General features: G+C 39.3%; 1 protein-coding gene across 1 annotated transcript; it reads left to right on the top strand.

Moving 5' to 3' along the window:
* Positions 1-97: 97 nt before the first annotated feature.
* LOC5577107 (cyclin-dependent kinase 9) lies at positions 98-20310 on the top strand. Its single transcript, XM_021846237.1, has 2 exons — positions 98-437; positions 19126-20310. Exons 1-2 carry the CDS (start codon positions 268-270, stop codon positions 20156-20158), a joined length of 1203 nt encoding a protein of 400 aa, XP_021701929.1. The 5' UTR covers positions 98-267; the 3' UTR covers positions 20159-20310.
* The last annotated feature ends 4702 nt before the right edge of the window (positions 20311-25012 follow it).

Here is a 25012-nt window from a genome sequence, read left to right as displayed (position 1 = left end):
TGCATGCTGGATTCTGCATGCATTTATCCGCCAACTTAGCCCTCAGTTCATGTTCGAAAACTGACACTTTCGAACTTCGCGACGAAAAGCTTTTCGAACTCTCTCGTCATCATCTGCCAAAGTCAGAAACAAAAGCCAAAAGTGTTTTGCTGTTTTTCCTGTTCGAACGCGAATCCGCAGTTTTACGTGTTTTCCCCGCTACAAGTTCTGATCCCGTTGTGAATTGTTGCGTGCCAAGTGCGAAGTGCCTTCACCGCCGCCACCGCCATGAGCTCCTCTGGCCGCGAGGGACATTCCTCCGGGATGCAAATGTCCACCTCGAGTACGGTGCTCAGCATGGCGGAGAAGCAAAAGTACATCGAGGATTACGACTTTCCGTACTGCGACGAGTCCAGCAAGTACGAGAAGGTTGCCAAAATCGGCCAGGGTACTTTCGGGTGAGTATCCCGGGGAAAACCCATCCGGAATGGCGACGATGTGGAATTCCCTCGAATGTTTTGTTTTGCTTTTCCCAGGGCTGGTAGCGGGCTTTCTTTTGTTTTTTCTTTGGGGTGTCTAGTTAGACAGCTAAGACCGCTCACGGTCCATCTCGCCACGGGGCTCTCTTGAGAAACTCACTATTTTGATGCAAGTATCTGAAAAGTCTCTATCTCCAAGGGAAGGTCTCTAAATTCTCTATTTTGATGCAAATAACCTCTTCTTCGCAAATTGGAGGGTGAAAAAACCCTCCCCTTGGTTATGCGACCTTGCCGCGATGGGAGGGCATAATCCATTAGCCCATATTATGGAAACCAAAGGCGTAACCTGTAGTGGTGGTATCACATTTTGGCATTTTTTGCTTAAAGCCGCGTCATAATTCATATGGCATAGACGCAATAATATCTCGGATGTGATCCAACGGACATTCTGCGTCATTGATAGAATTGATGCCCATTTCAAATAATTAATCTATTCGAAGTGGGCATTAATACTATTGGTGACGTTCAGTTTGCCTTTTGCTAACCAGAATGATCCGTAGCCACTCTTACTATTAGCTAGCTCTAGATACATCGTTATCATATACGACGTAGGGAATACTTAGGAAAATGACTAGTAGATTCACTGAGTAGAAATAAGTGGCGACAATCTTATTTTAATATGGTTTTTACATTGCCATAATAAGAAATACCTCTTTTGTAACAGCGGTATAAATAATCTAATTCCAGCTTCATTTTCGCAAAAATAGAAAGTAGAAAGTAGGCGTTGTGAAGCATTGCATTTGCCATCGAAAAGTGAATCTTGTAGGAGACTGTAATAGAAGCCTAAGGTAACTTTACTCTTCAATATTCACTATAAAAATGACTATGGAAAGTAAGACGCTGAGATCGATCATTAGGGTACACTTGCTAGTTTCGAAAATTTGTTGAACAGACAAGGAAAGCGACTTTTTTCTTTAAGGATATATGAACGTAATGACCAATAAATACTTTTAACAACAAAAAATGAAATTAACTAGAACTACTACTAAACAGCCTGATTTTGTTAAGACTTGACGACAATTGACATTTAAGACTAATCTTACGTAAAACACAGGAGTAATCAGAATAGCACTTGAATGACAAATTATTCAAAACCATTTCGACTAGACAGTATTAGTAATGACACTACTACACTACTATTTCAAACAAATTCTGATGGAGCTGCTGATTTTCACAATGCTTCCTTTTCTCAGAAGCAAGGGAATATGGGTACTTCTCAAAAACTACCACGTCACAATACTAATAAAAAAGCAGTGGTCATGTGGGCGCCATTGCCTAGTCCGTCTGAGTATTGGTCCTGGTAGAGGGGAAACTTGGCAAAAGCCAGACCGAGGGTTCAACCTTGACAAGTTAAGCTGTCAGGCAGCTCCAACTGAATACCATACAAAAAAAAATAAAATAACCTCTTCTTCGCAAATTTTGATAATGCTCCAAAGAAACCGTCAGAGATTAGTAGAGCCTCTGTACGTGTCATAAATTCTTTTGACTTTTACTGTGCGCCGTATGTAACTACTTAGCATCAAATGCGAATATTGTTTGAAGCACGACTGCATTGATGACATTTGCTAGCTGTTTGCTTCCATCATCATTATTCATCATTGAAAAAGCAAAGCTACCATGTTCAATTTTGTAACATGTCAGCAATTACGCCATTTGGCAGCAACTTTAAATGCTGTGAAATGAGGAATGCCGTATTTCCGACGATTTTTTACAATTTATCCGTAATTCTGATAAGAAAATGATGTACTACAATAATGTTCCAAAAAGGCAAAGGAATGATACTACGGTTGAATTTTTATGATTAGACATGAGGTTAAGAAACTCGTAGAACAAAAACTGTAGTTGTAGTTGTAAAGTACTTATAATACGTTCAACTAGTGGTATTTATTTTGATTTTAATTTTTCCAAATTCTCGTTAGAATTTTTTATTATTGCAAATAGGACTAGGAGTGACTGGTTGAATCCCAGACATTTCGATTTTTGTGAAATCGTCTAATGCATATGTTTATTCTACATGTTTTTCTAGTGACATATCTACTGGAATAATTGAAGAGACTCCTTCGATCTGCAATTTTTTTTAAGAAATCCTTCGAGTGATATTTCCATGGATGCTTAAAAGAATTTCCCCAGAATTTGTCCTATGAAATCCTTACGCACTTCAACATTATTACCTCCAATAATTTTAAAGGGATTACTCTTGAAATTTTCCCAGAGACTATCTCAGGATTTCCTGATGATGGTTTTTACTCTAAAAGATATTTTTAAAATTCGTTAAGAGAGTTTTACTATAATCTCTACAAGAATTCCTACGCCAATATTTCTCGCTGAACTTTACTGAAGGTCTAATGAGAGATTCTCTCCTCTTTCACTCTTTTTCGGTTTTAGCAGTGCAATAACTTTTGGGATGTTTTTCACTATAGACAATGACCATGGCTAGCGTTTCACACTAAAAACGCAACATAAGTGGTAATGTGATTCAGTTATTGTTCCAAAAAAAATCTTATGTGAACCTTCAAGAATTCTTCCACTGTTAATAATCAGGAATCATAATCGTAAATTTCGTCAATCCGAGAAAATTTTACTCTCACAGAATTTTTTCAATTGAATTGACCTGAAATTCCTCATAAAGTTCCTTTAGAAATTTCTCTAAGAATTTGTTCAGCATTTAATTCATGGATTACTCCTGCAGTTAAACCAAACATTTCTCAAGTAATTTCACAAGTAAAATTTTTATGAATTCTTAAACAGTTCATTTAAGATTTCAAACTAGTTTCGCCGAAAAAGACAACAAATTTTCATATTAATAACGTCATGCGGTGAATAACCTTATAATTGGCAAAGATATCTAACTTTAGTTCGAATAGCATCCCGCATAAATCGAAACCATACAGGCACTGTTTCCCAAACTATCCAGAACCACTTACGACAATATCTAAACAGTTTCGAATAACATCCACAATAACAATAAACCAACAATACCACAAACGGGTTTGACAGTCTGGTGAATTGTTATTGGACAAATAACAATGTGGGGAATGGGCGGATAAGTTATGTAACCATTTAAAAATGCCAAATTTCTCAAACAAAATTTTTCGTTTACTGTTTGCAAAACAGTTGATATACAGTTCATTTTTGATCAAATAATGGTAGGGCAAATTGTTTCGATTCAGTTAAACCATTAAACTTATGGATATGCGAAGAATGTTTGTGTAATTATTGATTTATTGTTCTTTATGGCATTTCAATCGTTCTCTGTACTGTTCTTTTTGATAGGAAATGACGGGGACATTTATAAGAAATGATGAAACAAGTAGTGCGTGTTTTATATTTGTAGCTCAATGGAAAGTTGTTCAGCCTATAAAGTGAAAAACAAGTTACTTGCAGAAAAACTGAAACATTTCTGTTTAAAGTACCGTAAGGACGCCATTCACCGCTCATTTAACAGCATTTCAACACATTAAATTCTGTCAAAATCGGTTTTTCGATATTTTTCCCAACTTTTTGCGCTAGACGCAAGATAAAACATTTGTTTTTGTAGGAAAGAAGTTGAAATCTGAACAACGTATAATGGTACCGAATAACATGTATGCCAATGACACATGTGTAGGGCGCCATTCACCGCTCATCCGAAGTATGAGGCTCTATACAGTGTTGTGAAAAACTCAATTTCTCACAACTCACGCTTGAGATTTTTCATGCGTGAGTTGTCAATCATGCAACTCAGCAGTCAAAAAATCATGGATGAGTTGGCTCACCTTTTTGACTCATTGTCTCGTATTTCCACAGTTTACTTACACATGGCAATAATTTCTTGTTAGTCTGGTAAAATTATAGTAATCCTTTCTAACGTAAACACCAACATTCGGGTTTCACGAGTTTTTGCCGGGTTTTGCAACTGAATCATTTTTTACGGTTTGAGTTGATTGAGTTGATTTTGCATCAAAATCTCAAGCGTGAGATTTGCGAAGCAGATCTCTTTTGAGTTTGCTCTCACGGGAGAGCGTATTGATTGAGATTTTGAGTGTGAGTCTATCAACACTGGCTCTATATACACAACTTGTTGGAATTAATTTACTTTCATTAGCTGGTTGTTATCTTTGTGCTATAGTACAACAACATATTAAAGCATGGCAGCTAAGAAGCATTTTTCGATCTGCCATAATAAAATCATTGTTCAACTCATGTTTACAGCCTTAAACAGCCTAAAATTATTTTTTATAAATAGTATATAAAATTAAATCATATGAATTTCATTCTGATACAATCCATTCTGGTATACTCATACATGTTGATGACTTTTATTGCAAAAATTTGTTCAGATTTTTCAAAATAATTCAATGAGCGGTGAATGGAGCATGAGCGGTGAATGGCGTCCTTACGGTACACTTATAAATAAGGCCCCAAGCACAATGTGAACGGCAACGCGGTACAACGGCAAAACGGCATGCCCATTTTGATCTACACTTTACTTATCAATCCAGTGTTGACTAAATCCTTTTCAACATTGACTTAACAAGTAGAGTGTAGCTCAATATGGGCTTGCCGTTTTGCCGTTGTACCGCGCTGCCGCTCACATTGTGCTTGGGGCTTAATACACTACCTCAAAATTTAGACTACACGTAATTCTTGTTTCATTATTTCCTATTCGAAATAAATCTACAATAATATTGTTAGAGCATCATAATTATATTCAAACTATAATACTTTAATTCAACATATGAGTTGTGAAGAGCATATCAATCGTATGCTAAAATAAGAGCGTAAGTAACATGATTGATTTCTCATCATCGATGCTATCTTTTTTGATATAAAATGACAAAATGCAACATTTCGGTCAGGCGATAAACTTTTAACGCTTTTACTACGAAACTTTTGTATGGGTCGTAATACTTGAGTCAACCCCCTCCTTCTCTTTCAAGCATTACATAATTAATGGACGGCGCCTAACAAACTTCCATCTTTCTCGCATAACTTATGAGCTGGTCCAAAAAGCCATTGTTAACCGAGTGCAGCTCTAGCTCGTTGTTTTCAAGCAAATGAATGGAAAAAAAGATAAAAACTAGAGGAAGATCTTCACTTCATCTTAGCGTTGTTAAACAATGTGGAAATCCATTAGTTTGCTCAGTAACATCTAGCTACATACTTGATTACCAATGGTTTTTAGAGCGAGGTCATAAATTATGCGTGACTTTATTCAAAGAAGAGCAAATCGATGAAGAGTAATTGATCGTTTTACTTACGCCCTTATTCTAGCACACGCATGATATGGATTTAGCGCCGACGTTCCCAGGAAAAGAGCCATTCAGGTCGTCAACATTCGATTCTTGGCCGCGATTGCTTCCATCCCACATTAATATTGAATAAAAAAAGAAAATGAAAAATGTTAGAAACCGTAAGAGAGCTCCAGCTACAAACACTTACCAAACTCAAAAACATTCCTGCTGGAGCTTTTCAAATCATCCGGAACGAATGAGGTACGGAAAAGATCTAATCTGCGCCTGTTTGTTCGTTCGATGAATGAAATGGAATCACGGCCGCGAATTTCACTGTCAGCTCTGAACTCTGAACAGAGCTTCAACACTTTGTTGAAATTCTTAAACATGCGCAAGTTTCGGGAGTTTTCTTCACTCTCCGAATGCTGCTTTCACTATCGGACATTGAAATTGTATCCTCCGGAGTGATTTCAGGCTACCGAGGCCGCTAGTTTTGCCGTAGAGGCAGCAGAAGTAATTCTCGGAACCGCTTATTTTTTTTTATTTTTTTCACTGGATCTAGGAAAAGTAAACATGACACGTTGAAAAAAATTCACCCAGGTAAAAAAAATATGTTTCACAAATTTCGCTGGAATGTTCTATATTATGTTATAAACATAATAACAAAAGTTTTGCACAACATTTATATCGTCTTCGCTTTTCTGATGAGGTAGTGTAAACAAATTCCTGTGAAGGTAAAAAGATGTGATGCCAGAACTTTAATTCATAAAACAATTATAATTTTTTAGCGTTTGTATAATTTCATACTCTACCGTTTGGCTGATTGTGACATTAATGTTGCACCATTTCTCAGAACTCTGCACGCATATATTGTACAACAATAATTGGATAATATTACATACTGTCACTTTTCCGTACGGATTAAATAAATAGTTTTTTACAGTTTAAAAAATCAGGCTTTATATTGTGAAACACTAATCCTAATGTATGTGAAACGTTAACCTTAACAGATAGAAGATTTTTATTGTGATGAATGTAAGGGCAATTGTAAATTTCTATGCGGGATTACTTTGGCAAATTAGGGGTATGTGAGATGAGGCGCGAAAAAATCCAATAAGTAACTTGACTTTCGTCTCTTTAATGAATGTTTGAATCCTCTGAGCAGAATCTCAAATAGAGAAACTTAAAAGCAGATGGAGTACCGTGACTTTCGTATCAATCTCCGAAAATATGCCAACGATGGATAGAACTGTTATATACCTACTGTTCATGCCAAAGGTGAACAAAGTTCAGAAATTCATATTTTGACCACCATGCTCAACCATCCACATCCACTGTTCAAGCAGATGTCGCCTGTAGACGAATCCACGCATTCGTTGTAACTATTTCTGTGAATCACTATTAAGCACCAGATCGCAAAGAGGTAAAACAATCATCTGTTTTGCAACTCTTTCCACGGCCTTTTGCAATAGAAGCTATATTTGGTCTGGTACAAGCCAGACAGCACTGCCGTGTGATGTTGTGGAAAGAAATACCTACATCTAGCCTGCCGTATCCATCGACAGTATACGGGACAGTGTAGTACTCTCTCTTCTATACTGTCTCTCCATGCTCTTCAACAGTAGCCAGCAATAGCAAGAAGGCCTCATGAGTTCGATAGTTGATCGCCGACCGATCAGTACGGCCTACAGCACCCCATTAAACATTTTTGACAGTTCAACAGCCGACAAAATTGGTTGAAAAATCGGTCGATTGTTGCACTGACGCTTATGGAAGTTTAACACAGCGATCAACTGATTAATCGCTAGATTAAATCGCGTGGCCGGAGAAATCTGATGTTTAGTAGGTCAACTTGCTTGGATTTTACTTAAAATACCGATTTATTCACGTATTTAGTAGGAATGCGTCGGCCCACCCTTTTAAATCGGGTGATATTCGATTGATCCCTGTGTTAATCTTCCATAAGCGTCGGTGCAACAATCGACCGATTTTTCAACCAATTTTGTCGGCTGTTGAACTGTCAAATGTTTAATGGGGCACATTCTGGGTGTGCTCTGCGCGCGCTACTTCGTCGTCGCACCCTTCGCCCACAGTCTGGGTGGAGTGATACACATTAAGTTAATAGGGTAACGACTGTTTATTTCGTTCATAACCACTAACAGTTGGCGCCAGCGGCAAAAATTGCAGACAACAACCTTTCGAACATTCAGTTTCTCTTACCGGCCGCCGAGCGGCGACACTGATGTTTGTATTCCTCTCACTGATCGCGCTACGCTGGATTCTCAAATTTATCAAACTTTCAACACAAGCGCATGGAAGAATGGTAGTCGGAGAGCTGTCAAAACGTATGGAAAATAATGAAAATCGTAAATTGCTCGCAATTAGGAAACTGAATCAAAAAAATAGTGATTAGAAATCAAGTGTAAAGTGAAAGCATAACTTTTTGTGTTTAGTTCATCTTCCGTGGTGCTTTCTTTGCTTCAGGATTTCGTTTTTACTACCATTGAAAAAGAGCCATCTATTGCCTTTTCAGTTTTGAATATCGCCCTATTACCGGTTGAACATATGTATATAGTAAACGTTCAATGAGTGTGATGCACGGTGTTTCATTTAATTTTAGCATTTTAGAGCAAAAGTTTGAGACATTTCAAGACATTGGTATACATTTTCAAAACTGTCGTGGAGCACTTGCTATGGCTTCGCGGAGCATGCTATGTAAATCGCTGGACTATTGTTTCCAACCTGTTTGCTATACAATGATCGGGATGGTGCAACATACAGTGCACATCACATCATCAAGAATCGCAAACTAATTCACATTAAATATTCATTATTTAATAGATGAACGTATATTTACAATATTTACATTTGGAGTTTTAATTACAAAATCACTTCACCCAAACCCGGTCTGTGGGCTAAGGGTGCGAAAGGCGGCGAACGCGCGAGCGGCACAGCTTGGTTGTGATGAGGATGGTAATGTATCGATCGCAGTCAACGATTGTACTGATCAGGCTTTTACTGCTGTTCTATTAAGTAGGTTGAAGAAGAACAAATAGATGGTTTGCATCGTCTGTTCTGGCTCGTATATTGTGTATACGAACGTCTAGAAGCAGGTTCTCTCGATCGAACAATACTGTTGTTGCGAAAAAGCATGTAGTGGGCATCGATTTGAACAATGGGTGAAGGAGGAAGAAATAGAGGTCAAAACTTGGATTCACATTTATGATTCAAGTTTGGCGTGAACACCTATCTTACCTTGATGGCTACAGCGTAGCGTCACGCCATTGCCGGGCGTATTGTAGCTCCATCTTTGTCGGTCTTGGGCGAAACTTCTCCAGTTGCCCCGAACGTTTAGGGTCGCCAGGTCCTCTTCCACTGCGTACAGCCAGCGTATTCGAGGTCTTCCAGAAGCCGCCGACCTCTGCATGATTCTTAGCTGAATATTATATTCGCATGTTTTTTCTTTCGACATTCGCACTAAGTGGCCAGCCCACTGAAGTCTGACGTATTTTACACGCTTGATAATATTTGCAACTTTGTACACTTGATACAATTCGTAATTCATGTGTCTGCGCCACACACCATTTTCGAGTTTCCCATCGAGTATTGTCCGCAGCATTTTACGCTTGAAAACACCGAAAGCTTTCCGGTCTGCTTCTTTTAACGTCCACGTTTAGTGCCCGTAGAGAGCCACCGGAAGAATCCATGTTTTATACAGGGAGAATTTTGTTTTGAATTTTGAATTTTGAAGCTGCGGGACGTAAGCTGGTTACATAGTTCGTAAAATGCACTATTCGCAGCCGCAACACGTCTTTTCACTTCACGGGAAACGTCGTTGTCACATGTGACAAGTGTTTCAAGGTAAACTAATTCTTCAACAGCAAACACATCTCCATCAAACACTACCTTAGCACCTACAAAACCAAGCCTGAGTATGTCTCTACCTGCAACCATATACTTCGTTTTGGTAGAATTAATGGTCACGCCTATTCTCGCTGTATCGTGGTTTTGCCTAATGGTGGAGAAGGACTACGAATGGATACCGGTGATGCATCACTTTGTAATTATAACACTTTGCTTTAGTTCTAAAGCATGGTCACGGAAGGTGAACCTTCTTCATTAATGTCCGAAGTTGGAATCGTCTTTATTCAATCATATACTTCAAACGTAAACATAACAATCAAGAAAAGGCCGAAAGTTCCTGGTTCATAGTTTACCAAAACTAGGTTAAACAACATCGGCACCAAATTCCAATGTGTCAAATATTTATAAACTTTCGCGTGGTGTTGTTCCACACATGCTACGTTTGAGTAACATGTTATTGAACAAAACGCACTTCAGCGACTTCCTATGAATTTGATCAATTCATCTACTAATGTTGAATACATTACTCAACACCTTCCCCTTTTAGGAGAATGATGTTATATCATTCTATGACCAAGTACTTTTTGTCTTAAATTTTTATTAGTCGATTTTTGTGTACAATTTGGTTTTGATGTGTAAGCATATTTTCTATAGTAACATTTGGGTCTATAATATTTTTAACAATGTATGGTCCTGAATATAAAGCATCTATTTTTTTTCTATTTTCGACTGTCAACCCTACTTTATCTCCTACTATTATTTCAATCGGTTTTACATTTTTTTGATTTTGTATCGTTTTCAATTTTGTTTGTTCCAAATAGTCTTTAGCTCTGTTGTAAGCAATTTTTAATCTGTGTTGAAATTCTTGATTGTAATCATCTACGTTATAAATTGGATTTATTTTTGTTGATAATAGTTCCTTATTAATTTTTTCTGATCTGCCAAATACTAGTTCAAAAGGTGTATAATTTGTTGAGAAATTTGGCGTTGTATTATAAGAGAAACAATAATAATTTGTCCATTCATCCCAATCATTTCTGTGTTCATTGGAAAAGATTCTTAAATATTCGTTTAAACATTTATGATTCCTTTCCAGTGAGCCAATTGTTTGGGGATGATATGCTGTTGAGGTGATATGATTAATTTCAAAAAAATTGTTTATTTTTGTAAATAATTCGTTTTTATATTCTGTCCCTAAATCTGTTCTTATTGCCTTTATTGTAGTTCCATATATCAACATAAAATGTTCGACTATTGCTTTTGCGATTGTATGTGCTTCTTTATTTGGTGTTGGAATAATGACTATGTATTTACTAAGATCACATTGTATTGTGACTGCGTATCTATTGTTGTTTATTGTTTTGACAAATGGTCCAACGGTATCTATACTTATAATTTCAAATGGTTTAAGTGGTGTAGTTGTTTTAACAAATTTTTCACAAGTTTTTTGCTGGTTTTTATTCATTTTACACGCGTTACATTTTCTTACGAGCTCTGCGATTGTTCGTTTCATTTGCTTCCATTCATATTCTTTCCTAAGTTTTTTATATAATTTGTTCTGTCCTATATGACCTCCGGTTGGTGTGTTATGGTTTTTCTCGAGAATCTCGGATATCATATGGGAATCAATAATTATTTTTGGTCGTTCAAATAGTACGATGTTTAGTTTTTTGAGTATTTTGCTTGCAAGTTTCTTCAATATATCGACGTCTAATAATTTCATAAACGTTGTGTTAACATCAAGACCTATTTTGTGCATGCTTTTATTTTCAGCAGCTATTTCAATATCTCGAACCATGTACTCTAATGCGACAGGTTCTTGGAGACAAATTCTGTACTCTCCTACTAATAGAAGAGACTTCTTGTAGTTTTTATTCATAATATATACTACACATTGTACGAATTTCTTGTTTCTTTTTATAACTTCGATTTCAAGCTTTGGAATACCTCTAACCTCCTCATTTGACAACGAGTCATACATCTTGAGTTGATCAGGCTGCAAGGTGACTGTTTGATTTGGGTTTGGGTTGTCTTGTTCTTTGACCATGCTTCTAGTTAAAACGAACATGGATTTTAAATCATCTGAATTCAACTTTATTCGTGATAAAGCATCAGCGACTATGTTTTCTTTTCCTGCCATATATTCAATTGTAAAATCGAATTCTTCAAGATCCAATCGGATTCTGGTTAGTTTAGAAGTTGGATTTTTCATTCCAAACAAATAAACTAATGGTCTGTGGTCTGTTCTAATTTTGAATTTACGTCCATATAAATATGATTTAAAGTAATTTATAGACCAGTGTATAGCAGCTAATTCTTTTTCAATTACAGCTTTGTTCTCTTCACCTTTTGTAAAAGTTCTACTAGCAAATGCTATAGGTAGATCTTTTCCATTGTGGTTTTGAGACAAAACTGCACCACATGCGAAGGATGAAGCATCAGTGGTTAAAGTAAAATCTTTCGAAAAGTCGGGAAATTGTAAAATTTGAGGTGAAAGTAGTTTTTTCTTCAAATTTTCAAATGACTCCTGGCATTCTGATGTCCATAAAAATTTTACATCTTTTCGTAATAATTTATTTAACGGTCGTGCTATTAAAGCAAAATTTTGAATGAATTTCCTATAATAGTTACAAAACGCGACGAATCTTCTAACTTCATCAGCATTTTGTGGTGCTGGATATTTTTCGATGATTGAAAATTTTGCGTCATCAGGTGTTATACCTTTATCTGAAATTTTGTGACCTAAATATGTGACTTCACTTTTAAAAAAATCACATTTTTCAGGATTTAATTTTAAATTGTACATTCTTAAACGTTCGAAGACATTTTCTAGATTTCTAAGATGATGATTTTCTGAACAGCCTATCACAACAATATCATCTACGTAAACAAATGCACATTCCGGTGATAGTCCAGCCATTGCGATAGTCATCATCCTTTGAAAACTATTAGGAGAAATATTTAGTCCAAAGGGTAATCTTGTATATTGATAATGACCATCGCTAGTGGAAAAAGCAGTATACTTTTTTGAATTATTTTCCAAAGGTATCTGGTGAAATCCAGACATTAAATCTAATGTAGTAAAATAGCGTGCTCTACCCAGTTGATCAAGAATGGTTTCAATCCTTGGCAGTGGAAATTTATCGGGTAAGATGTTTCTATTCAATTGACGAAAATCTATAACTAGACGCCATTTTTTACCAGAGTCAGATTTCTTTGGTACTAATAATATGGGTGAGTTAAAATGCGAAACAGATGGTTCAATGATACCATCATCGAGCATTTTCTTAACTTGGCTATTTATTTCAGTTTGTTGGGAATGAATCTGTTTGTAGTTAGGAATGTAAACGGAGGTATTGTCAATTAATTCTATTGATTGTTCGTAAAAATTATTTGCTGTTAGCCTATCCTCTGATATATGAAATACATCATTATAGTTCATCATCAATTTGTAAAGATTTTTCTGAGTTTTGTGTAAATTTTCACTTTAGTAATTAATTCTTCAATCCTATTACTATGCTTAATGTTCGAATTTGAGACGTTCATTATTTTATAACAACTTAGTTGTTCTAAAGTAGGTTTGAAGGGTTTTACTACTACATGCTCATTTAATGTATTAATAAATTTTACGTAAGGATTTTTCTTATTTATAATGGAGTTTCCTATAAAAATTCCATGCTGAACTTCTTGTGAGCAAACAAGTAGTTCATCTTCTTCATTATCTGGAACGTCAATTCTTTTCACCATTTCACATCTTCCAGGTATAATAAATTTTCCATCTACGTTATCTTCTATGGGAATGGTAAAAACTTCGTTACTTATACTGATATTAAGCAACCATAAATCATAATCTATTGTACAACGATTATTTACAAAAAAATCTCTTCCTATTATACCATCTGTCGGTATTGGAAAGTCGTTTTCAACTATGTGAAAAATTTGATCTATCATATGTTCACTAATATTTATTGTACTTTTGGTACTACCTAGAGAGGCTATTGTACCTTCACCTATACCTACTATATTACAATTTTGATTTGGGAAGTATGTTTTGGTGGGCTTAACACATTTCGCATTGATCACTGATATATCAGAACCACAGTCTACAATAAATGTACACTGAGTGTCTGACAGATCAGTTTTGAGCAAGACAAAATTTGATGCTGAAACTCTTATTGAGTACGCCCGTACTGTACCTCTAAAAAAGGATTGTTTGTCACTTGTTGTTGGTTTGATTGGTTTGTTGATTGTTGTTGACTAGAATTTTCCTGTGCAACATACACACGAGAATTCGTACCTATTCTACCTCGGTTATTTGATTGATGACTGTGGTTTCTATCAGGGAAACTGTTTGTTTGCGGTCGTGGCTGATACTGGAAACGATTTGCAGTATTTGTGTTTCGTCCCCTATAAGTTGATCTTCTACCTCGATAAGTAGAAGTTATCATCCTAGGCTGGTGATTTGAAAAGGTTGGACGTGGTTGATAACGTGGTTGGTGGCCATTGGTCCAGAAAACTTGTTTCTGTTGACTTTGATCAGCCTCCAATTCAGTTACCTTGGTGATTGCAGAAGTAAGGTTTTCAAATTGTCCGGCTTTAAGTATTAGTTGGATTTCGGAGTTCTTTACTCCATTGGTCAACGCTTTTACGGCAGCTTTAGATGCTAACCTGGTTGCGGATGCTAATGGAACGTTTTCTGTTAAATAAGTTTTTTCCAACTCCAAAGCGAGTTTTTCAATTTTGTCAGTAAAATCTACGATAGTGGAAGTCTGTCTAGTTGCGTTCAATTTTGCAACTACAGCTTCAGGAGACTGCGTAATTCTGCATCTCTGTTCCAAACTTGTAATGATTTCGTTGACAGTTGCAGGAGCAGCATTAACAGCTGATCGTGCTTTGCCTTCCAATCTTGAGAGTATCACCTGAATGGCGATAGCTCTATTATTATCGTTTACCATCGTATCAATAGCTCTCAAGGCGGCGGTCGTACCTTCAAGCTTATCTGCATTGCCATTGAATTGAGGCAAAAGCGTAGCAATAAGCTTCACAATTTCCATATTATTTGCCATGGTAACTTTTCGACTCCCTTTTTTAAGAATTTCAATTGCAAGTACTACTTGTGCTACTTGTTTGAACTTCAACAGATGAATACCTGTATCAAGCCTGGTATCAATAAAAATTTTAATCTGGCTGTAAATATCACGTACAGCTTTGGTTAAAAATCTTTGTCTTGTTTCATCAATTAATTGAAATAATTCTATAAGATTGTCATAAATTTGTCGACTTTCACTTGCTTTAGCTTGCAAAGTACTCTTTAGATATTTTCGGTTTGGACACTTTTTTAGATTTCTCAAAATATTGGAAAGTTTTTTAATTAATGGATCGATATCTTTATCCATTGAATTTTAAAACACGAAAAACCATTACACACTTTGTTCAAAGATTACCGGTTTTACACATTTACAATTTAACACCTTTAACACAATGATTTATACTACGTCAAACGCATTTTACAAATTTACAACATATTACTTAACACTATCTATTTCTACTAACCTTTGATTATAATTATCCACTCCATTACTTTGTATGTGTAGTTTGATGCGCTCAATCCTGGATCAACAACAGCCGTATCAGCAACAGTAGCGGGTTTACAGTTAATCATTCTACCACTCAACGGCTCTACCGTGGGTTGTGCGGGGGACTCTGCTTTGTTGATGCCTTTGGTTCGCAATGATGTGACGCTATCCATAAGCGCAGTGTGGTTGAATTTGACGATATTGTTAACTTTCGCGCACTTCGCGATGACATTACGATTTTCACACTCTACCACATTCGCTATAGCGATTGCAACAGCTAATTTAAATGATTCAGTTCAATGTTCAAACGTTTTGCACTTTATTTGCGGTGCTTAATGCTTTAAGAGTTTGCTTCTTACAGCATTTCCACATCATTCTCACTAATTTTAATGTTAATAAGGCACTCGTTATAAATAAAATTATCCACAGTTTTATATCGTGCTGGTTATGAAGCTGTGTGCTAATTTGCTGATTTTCAATAATAGTGACTTGCTGGTCACCTAACTGTTTAACGTGTGTGTTTTGGTCGTTACTTTCCGTATTTCCCATTTCGTTCGTTTAGGTGGCACTTTTTTCGAACGAGGCCGGGCAATGGAATCGCACTTTAACTGTGTCGGTTACAGGTTGTGGAAGGTAATGTTTTCTCTGGCAATGTTCTTCGCTTCACTTTCTTACGCGAACGTAATTCTTCTTGCTTACCAATGAGCAAACAGATGGGCGAATTTAGCCTTATCGGTCACTTCTTTCTGCTCGATTATTAATTGCATTACTATTTTACACATTAATGCCATTAGTATAAGTCCAATAATCAGTACCACACACGGCACTTTGCCTGAAGGCCGCCAATTATCGGTCATGACGAATATATTTTTTGGTTACCGATTAATGGCACATTTTTGCTCACTGTTACACCAACTTCACTTTTTCGATAACTACGAAGACTGTAGGTCCTGTCACGGTCGCCATATCGTGGTTTTGCCTAATGGTGGAGAAGGACTACGAATGGATACCGGTGATGCATCACTTTGTAATTATAACACTTTGCTTTAGTTCTAAAGCATGGTCACGGAAGGTGAACCTTCTTCATTAATGTCCGAAGTTGGAATCGTCTTTATTCAATCATATACTTCAAACGTAAACATAACAATCAAGAAAATGCCGAAAGTTCCTGGTTCATAGTTTACCAAAACTAGGTTAAACAACATCGGCACCAAATTCCAATGTGTCAAATATTTATAAACTTTCGCGTGGTGTTGTTCCACACATGCTACGTTTGAGTAACATGTTATTGAACAAAACACACTTCAGCGACTTCCTATGAATTTGATCAATTCATCTACTAATATTGAATACATTACTCAACAGCTGTCTCCCTCTTCAGTGGCACGAAGGCCTCTTCCACCGACCTGCGATCGATTCCAATTAGGTTTATATCGTTCGCAAAGCCAAGGAGCATGTGCGACCTAGTGATAATAGTGCCATTTCTCTGCATGCCAGATATCCTAATAGCATCCTCGAGTGCAATGTTGAACAGTAAATTCGAGTGCGAACCCTCGTCTGCGATCTGAACACTTGATTTCCAACCATCCAGCGTAGCACGCATCAGCCTAAACCATGTTCAGACATTATCTGCCAAAGCTCTTTTCTTTTCACTGAGTCGTACGCCGCCTTGAAATCAATAAACAGAAGCTGAGTCTGCAAGTTATACTCCCGGAATTTATCTAGGATCATTCGCAAGCTAAACATCTGGTCCGTTGTCGAACAGCTTTCCCGAAAACCAGCTTGGTATTCGCCGACGAAGGACTCCTCGAGCGGTCTCAGTCTGTTAAACAGGATGCGCGACAGAATTGTGTACGCCGAATTCAGCTTCAGCTTCAGTTCTTCAGCTCGCTGATAGCCTTTTTAAGCTCTCCTATGGTCGCTGCGTCCACAGCTTGATCGTCATCATCAATATTCATCCTGTTCCTCGCTACATTTCCATTTTCACCGTTCAACAATTGCTGAAAGTGCTCCTTCTACCTGCCAGCCACTGCTGTTTTATCGGTCAGCAAATTCCCTTCACGATCATTGCACCATTGACCGTTGCATAGAATCTCCGCATATCATTCCGGTTCATGCTTTCTTGAGCTTCAGCTACCACCTTTCTTCGTGCTGCCTTTTCTTTCTGCGGTGGATTCGCTTTTTATCGGCTCTCGCTGCCCTGTACCGCTCTCTGTTCTGTCGGGTACTGGCCACAAGCATATGGCTTCTGGCGATATTCTTCATATTTGTCACTCTCAGACGCTCGGTGGACGCACCTCCTCAATCTAGCTGAAGTCAGAAGGACAACAGGGCCCAGGCTGCACTACCAGCTAAGCACGCAACTTTTAGCTGGCGGTCATTTGTCATCCGTCGACCCGTGGAAGCATGAGGTAGGAACTTGTGAGGACTTCATCGACTCACCATTTTGCAGCCCGTTGGGGTTCCAGTGGTCGGCTCTAAGTACAGTCGAATTTCGTTCGTTGCACTATGTTTAATTGCACTTCGTTTTAATTGGGCTCCCGTTAGGTGGGCTGTAGCCCATCTAAAACGAAGACAAGCGTCACATTCTGACATAAAACGAATTTCGTCAATGTTGGTAGCTCTGCTTTTCTTTTGTTCTAGACGAATTGACAGCTCAAAACTCAGCCCGATTAGTGAAAGTCTTTCACTAGGTGGGCTACAGCTTTAGTGCAACGAGCGAAAGTTGACTGTACCCGTAGTGTGGCCCTTGAATCTTGAGCGAACGTTCAGGGTAGCAGGGTAGCTACAGGGGTTAACCACGGGTTTTGACGAGTCGTGGGAGACTTTGCCGCACTCTTCAGGCAAACGATAATGGGTCCTGGTGATAGAGTTATGGGCAGGGCATAAGAAGGCTACTGGGTTAATTTGGTGGAGAAATTTCTAAACGAAATCTGGGATAAAGAAATTTCTAATCGAAATCCGGGATACATTTTTTGATGGCTTCCTTTGGGAAGAAATTCTGGGGAAATTCATGAAGGAATCTCCAGAGTAATTTCTAAGTCTATCTTCAGAGAAATTTCGGACTGAAATCTTAAGGAAACTTAAGGTGAAGATGAATCGAAGCCATACTTCAATTTTTCAAGAGCACGGATCTGGAGAACCAAACACCCGTTTGAGCTGAAAACCTAATCGATTGGTCACCACCAGCTAGTGACCAATCGATTAAGTTTTCAGCTTAAACGGATGTTTGGTTCTCCAGATCCGTGCTCTTGAAAATTTGAAGTTTGGCTTCGATTCATCTTCACCTTAAATCGCTGGAGGCATTTCTGAAGAATTTGCTGGTTGAATTCTTAAAGATATCCTAGCGGATTCGATAGAATAATCACTATATGAATTCCTCAGGAAGTCCGTAAAAGATTTGCTAAAAGAACTCCTGAAACAATCTTCAGAATATTAATTAAAAAAAACTTTGAAAACCACATATTAATTTCTGGCTGAATTGAAGAAAATCATGCAAAAATGCATAATACAACTTTTGAAGGGGACGGACCTGGTGTCACGCGCCTTTCACGCCAAGAACCTGGGATCGAATCCCATCCCCAAGAAAGCCACTTATGACTTATGACACTTATGAACTAGCCGAGGGCAAAAAATCTCGTTAATAAAGAAAAAAATAAAACTTTTGAGAATATCCTTAGTGAAATGCCTGGCCCAATTATCTGATACATTCCTATAAAAAAATTATCTGTTCGTTCCATTTGGTTTCTTCATGTCTTCTTCAATCCTGCTTACTTTTTTTGTTTCCTATTTAGTCTCTTTTCGGTCCCTTCGTAGTTCCGTTTTGGTCTTCTTTTTCAGTCATGAGGTCTCAAAAGTTTTTCCGACACTTAGTTGCTATCAGCCCTTCGGAACTTTCATTGCAATCTCCATTTTTAAATAAGCTCTCTATAAAATCCTTTTTATTCGTTTCAGCGAGGTGTTCAAGGCGCGCGAGAAGAAATCCAACAAGAAGTTCGTCGCCATGAAGAAGGTTCTGATGGACAACGAGAAGGAGGGTTTTCCGATTACGGCACTGCGCGAGATCCGGATCCTGCAGCTGCTGAAGCACGAAAATGTGGTGAATCTGATCGAGATTTGTCGGACCAAGGCCACGGCCAACAATCGCTACCGGTCGACGTTTTATCTGGTGTTCGATTTCTGCGAGCACGATTTGGCCGGATTGTTGTCGAACATGAACGTTAAGTTCAGTCTGGGTGAGATCAAGAAGGTCATGCAGCAACTGCTGAATGGGTTGTATTACATCCACAGCAACAAGATCTTGCATCGGGACATGAAGGCTGCCAACGTTCTGATAACGAAGAATGGCGTTCTGAAGCTGGCCGATTTCGGATTAGCTCGAGCTTTCAGCATAACTAAAAACGGTCAAGCGAACCGTTACACCAACAGGGTGGTAACTCTGTGGTATCGCCCGCCGGAACTGTTGCTCGGCGATCGCAACTATGGACCTCCGGTGGACATGTGGGGAGCCGGATGCATTATGGCCGAAATGTGGACTCGTTCGCCAATTATGCAAGGCGCAACGGAACAGCAACAGCTGATCTTCATTTCGCAACTGTGCGGATCATTCACAACCGAGGTCTGGCCCGGCGTAGACAATCTGGAACTGTACCAGAAGATGGAGCTCCCGATGGGACACAAGCGCAAAGTGCGCGATCGATTACGGCCGTACGTAAAGGACCCGAACGGGGTCGACCTTCTAGATAAGCTACTCATCCTGGATCCGAAAGAGCGCATCGATGCGGATTCCGCGCTGAATCATGACTTCTTCTGGACTGATCCGATGCCAAGTGACCTGAGCAAGATGTTGTCCCAGCACACGCAGAGTATGTTCGAGTACCTGACGCCGCCGAGACGCGCCTGCCAGATGCGCCAGTATCAGCAGCAGATGGTCAACACGATGCAGCAGCGGCCGCAGGATAACAGCTACCAGGACCGCGTGTATTAAGACGATGCAGCGGGCCGGAGGGACCGTGCGGTCGTATGACTAGATCTTTCTCTGATACCATTACCTATTAGTGGCTAGAATTAATGAACTGTTTAGCTATAATCATTTATATTTTCTGTTTTGGAGAATACAACGTTTACTTTATAACGCGATAACCTGAATCATTATCCCAATAAAAGTTTGAAAAACCGCATTTAACATATCTCTTGTATTCTGCAAGAAATCTCCCTTTTCGTTTTTTACTTTATGGCTATTGTTACTAAAATCTTTCGTTTTTTACTGTTTTTAATGTGTATTTTCAAAGGTTCTTGAGGACAATGTTGTAATTTATAATTTATTTTCATATTCAAAAATTGTTAGCCCTACTTTACATTTATCACACCAACACCAACACTGACCACGGCGGTGACCCGACAGACTGTTATTTTTTAAAATAAAACCGTCAAACTTCCCAGAGTAGCTTAAGTGCGGTTTTCTGCATAGTTAACTGGTTTAAGTTTAATTTAATGTCGTTTTCTATGTTGAACCGTTTGTAAGGTAAAAAAAACAAATAATTGTTGGTGCTGATTATGGGGCCTATTTTGTAAATCGAGCAGATTCATGTGACTCGTCTGTATTCATTGTCGATCAAAGCAAGCATGCATATTTCAGATGTCACCCGTCGACTCCCATAGTAATCCAGTCACATAGAGTGACAACTGTCGAAAATCTCGAGTGACAGAGCTGAGTCGAGTGATTTTTTCGGTCGACAGTGACTCTAGTCGAGTCATTCTGATCGACTCGACTTATAAAATAGACCCCTATATAATGAAAAAAAAAAAAAAAGTATCCGAATGTAAATGTAGCACAAAAATAGTTTGAATATAAAGCTTGTGATTACTGTTATAGTCAATTACAGCACGTATAAACCGTTTGTTGGCACGGTAAATAGCTGGGCATGGCGTACCTTTGGTACCTCGCGTACCTGAAGGAATAAAGAAGACCCATTTGTGTGGTCCTTAGCCTCTTGTCCAACAACTGTCCCTACCTCCTCGTGGTACTGGCCGGAGTACGAGTAACCTTGGGGAAGATCGGGTAACCAATCCTGGTGGGAACTTTGGTCGTATACTGGGAGGGAAAGGAAGTTTGCATCGGCATCGTAGCGTTGCAGGAAGTGTGTTGGAAGGAATCAATGGTGCGAACGTTTAGAGGTAACCATACCATCTACCAGAGTTGCGGCAATACACATGAGCTGGGAACAGCTTTTATAGTGAGATGGGTGACATGCAGAGGCGCGTGATCGGGTGGTGGCCGATCAATGAGAGAATGTGCAAGTTGAGGATCAAAGGCCGGTTCTTCAACTTCAGCATAATAAACGTGCTATAATAATAAAATACTCTGGAAGAATCGATAATGATAAAAACGCTTTCAACGCGCAGCTCGAACGCGAGTACGACAGCTGCCCAAGCCACGACGTCAAAATCATTACAGGAGATCTAAACGCTCAGGTTGGCCAGGAGGAGGAATTCAGGCCGACGATTGGAAAGTTCAGCGCCCACCAGCTGACGAGCGAAAACGGCTTACGACTAATTGATTTCGCCGCCTCCAAGAATATGGCAATTCGTAGCACCTACTTCCAGAACAGCCTTCCATACCGATACACCTGGAAATCACCACAGCAGATAGTATCACCGCAGATATCACAAATCGACCACGTTCTGATTGGTGAACAGTACTTTTCCGACATTATCGACGTCAGGACCTATCGTGACGCTAACATCGCCGCTGACCACTATCTGGTGATGGTTAAACTGCGCCAAAAACTCTCCGCCGTTAACAACGTACGGTGCCGACGGCCTCCCCAGTATGACCTAGAGCGGCTTAAGCAACCGGATGTCGCAAATACGTACACGCAGCACCTCGCGGTTGCATTACCGGAAGAGGGTGAGCTGGATGAAGCCCGTCTTGAGGACTGCTGGAGAACAGTGAAGCCAGCCATCGACAATGCAGCTGAGAGCAACGTCTGGTAGGGGAAGTGTGGGTAACACCGACACTGTGGGTAAGCCCGACACCCATGGAGTTTTACTAGAAAACAGTATACCAGAAACTTTTAAACCACATGCAATCTTAGTTTATGTCATTATAGCCATTTTGAGAAACTTAACTCCCATTGTGAACTGTCAAATGTGATGAAAGTAAACAAAACAAGTTTGCATATCGCCGAAGCAGCACCGGATGTAATTTTCTGCTGGTGGAATTTAAGCTGTGAATTGGAAAATAAGTGTAGAAGTTCAGTGTTTTCGTACACAAACGCTTATCTGAGTTGTTTTTCATCATTGGGATTGATTAAAACGTAAGTTTGACCAATAATACTACAGTTTTGGTGTTTTGCCTTTCAAAAGCGCCATTTGGGTAAGACCGTCACTCTTCGAGTGGGGTAACACCGCTATGGTCTTTACATTATCATATGTTTCTTATATCTACAGATGCCACGTAACTACAAACGAAAAAGCACCCGTGGAAATTGGACTCCGCAGCAGCTTACCCAGGCCAAGGATGCAGTGGATAGTGGAATTTCCCTTAAAGCTGCTTCCAAAACTTTTGGAATTCCTAGGAGTACGCTACGGGATCATGTTTTGGGCAAGGTGGCAAAATCCAAATTGGGATCTCGAGAAACGGTTTTCACACTGGAACAAGAAGCAGAACTTCTGCTGCACCTGCATGACCTGGAAGCCCGTTTCTACGGAGTTACAATGGACGATGCAAGGGCACTAGCTTTCGAGCTAGCAGAACAGAATAAAATAACACATCCGTTCAACAAAAAGAAGAAGAAGGCAGGGCGTGAATGGCTGACCGGATTTTTGAAGCGTAATCCGACACTTTCGTTCCGAAAACCAGAACCCACATTGGTCGCAAGAGCCAGAGGGTTCAATAAAGTATCGGTTAATTTGCATGTAATCCATCGGGATACATGACCGTTGAGATGTTTGACACCTTCTTCGATCACTTCATTGAGCATGCTCATGCTTCAGAATCGGATCCTGTACTGCTGTTGGTCGACGGCCATTCGTCGCATACCAAAAACCTGGCTGTAACAACGAAAGCGCGGAAGAACAATGTGACCATTCTTTCCCTTCCACCGCATTGCAGTAACAAGCTTCAACCTTTGGATGTCTCGTTTATGGCTCCATTCAAAGCAAATTACTCCAATGCCGCCGATGTTTTCCTACGATCTAACCCAGGAAAAGTAATCGGCCAATACAATACAATGCAGCTTATGGGAACCGCTTTTGAAAAGACTGCTACAATATCGACAGCATACATATATCCTCTTGTTAAATACGCATGACAAAAGACTAACCAAATGACGACATTTCTGGTACAACATTGGTTGAATGACAACAAAAAACCGCATTGGGTGGCCGTACCACCCATCGTATTATAGGGAACGTAGCTGTATGATGTGACAACCGCTTAAAGCAGCAGTTTTCGGTACCTGTTCCAAAATCCCATAATAATCAAATTAGGGGTCGTCCGTAAATGACGTAGCATTTTAGTGGGAGAGAGTTGTCTCAGATTTTGTGACCGGTCATGTCATTGGTATAGGAAAGCACGCTACAAGGGGGCAGGGGGTCTAAAATCTTCGAAAAAAATGCTACGTTATTTATGGATCGCCCCTTACAACGCATCTCAAGTTATTAAAAGTCATTGATAATGTTAACAAATGAACAGTTAAAATGATATAATGAAAATCATCTTGGGTGACGGTGTTACCCCCTTGAGTGACGGTGTTACCCCCTAGGGGTGGCGGTCTTACCCACACCGAATTGAATAATTCTGTTTTTACTAAGTTTACAAAACGTACCTAATTTGTCAAAATAACCATATTTTTACAGTTGTAATGTACATATTCCATAGCTAACTATCTATACAAAGAGCCTGCGCAGAAAAAGTAATAATTATTGCCTTCCTATATTTTTAAACAGCTCTAAACCTTAGGGTGTCGGTGTTACCCCCACCTCCCCTACGTGGGACGGGGTCGACGGAACGATTGGTGCGACGAGGAATGCAGGCAGATTTTGGAAGAGAAGAATGCAGCGTGGGCGGTCATGCTGCAGCAAGGGATCCGACAGAACGTGGAACGCTATAGACGGAAACGGCAACACCAAACCTGCCTCTTTCTGAAGAAAAAAACACCGCCTGGAGGAGACCGATTGCGAAGAGATGGAACAGCTGTAACGGTCTCAAGAAACACGAAAGTTCTATCAGAAGCTCAACGCATCCCGCTACGGCTTCGTGCCGCGAGACGAGATGTGCAGTGATAAGGATGGGAACATTTTGACGGACGATCGTGAGGTGATCGAAAGGTGGAAGCAGCACTTCGGCGAACACCTGAATGGCGCTGAGAGCACAGGCAATGAAGGACGGGACAACGGAAGCAATGCCTTCGTCAGTACTGCGGACCAGTGTTGATAGACTCACACTCAAAATCTCAATCAATACGCTCTCCCGTGAGAGCAAACTCATTAGAGATCTGCTTCGCAAATCTCACGCTTGAGATTTTGATGCAAAATCAACTCAATCAACTCAAACCGAAAAAAAATGATTCAGTCAAAAAACCCGGCAAAAAGTCGAAAAACCCGAATGTTGTTGTTTACGTTAGAAAGGCTTAATATAATTTTACCAGACTAACAAGAAATTGTTGCAGTGTGTGAGTAAACTGTGGAACTACGAGGCAATGAGTCAAAAAGGTGAGCCAACTCATCCATGATTTTTTGACTGCTGAGTTGCATGATTGACAACTCACGCATGAAAAATCTCAAGCGTGAGTTGTGAGATATTGAGTTTTTCACAACACTGCTGCGGACGATGGAA

The sequence above is a fragment of the Aedes aegypti genome, chromosome 2 (assembly GCF_002204515.2).
Source record: "Aedes aegypti strain LVP_AGWG chromosome 2, AaegL5.0 Primary Assembly, whole genome shotgun sequence".
NCBI lineage: Eukaryota > Metazoa > Arthropoda > Insecta > Diptera > Culicidae > Aedes > Aedes aegypti.
The sequence above is the reverse complement of the archived record's forward strand: the minus strand, read 5'-3'. Positions and strand labels throughout refer to the sequence as shown.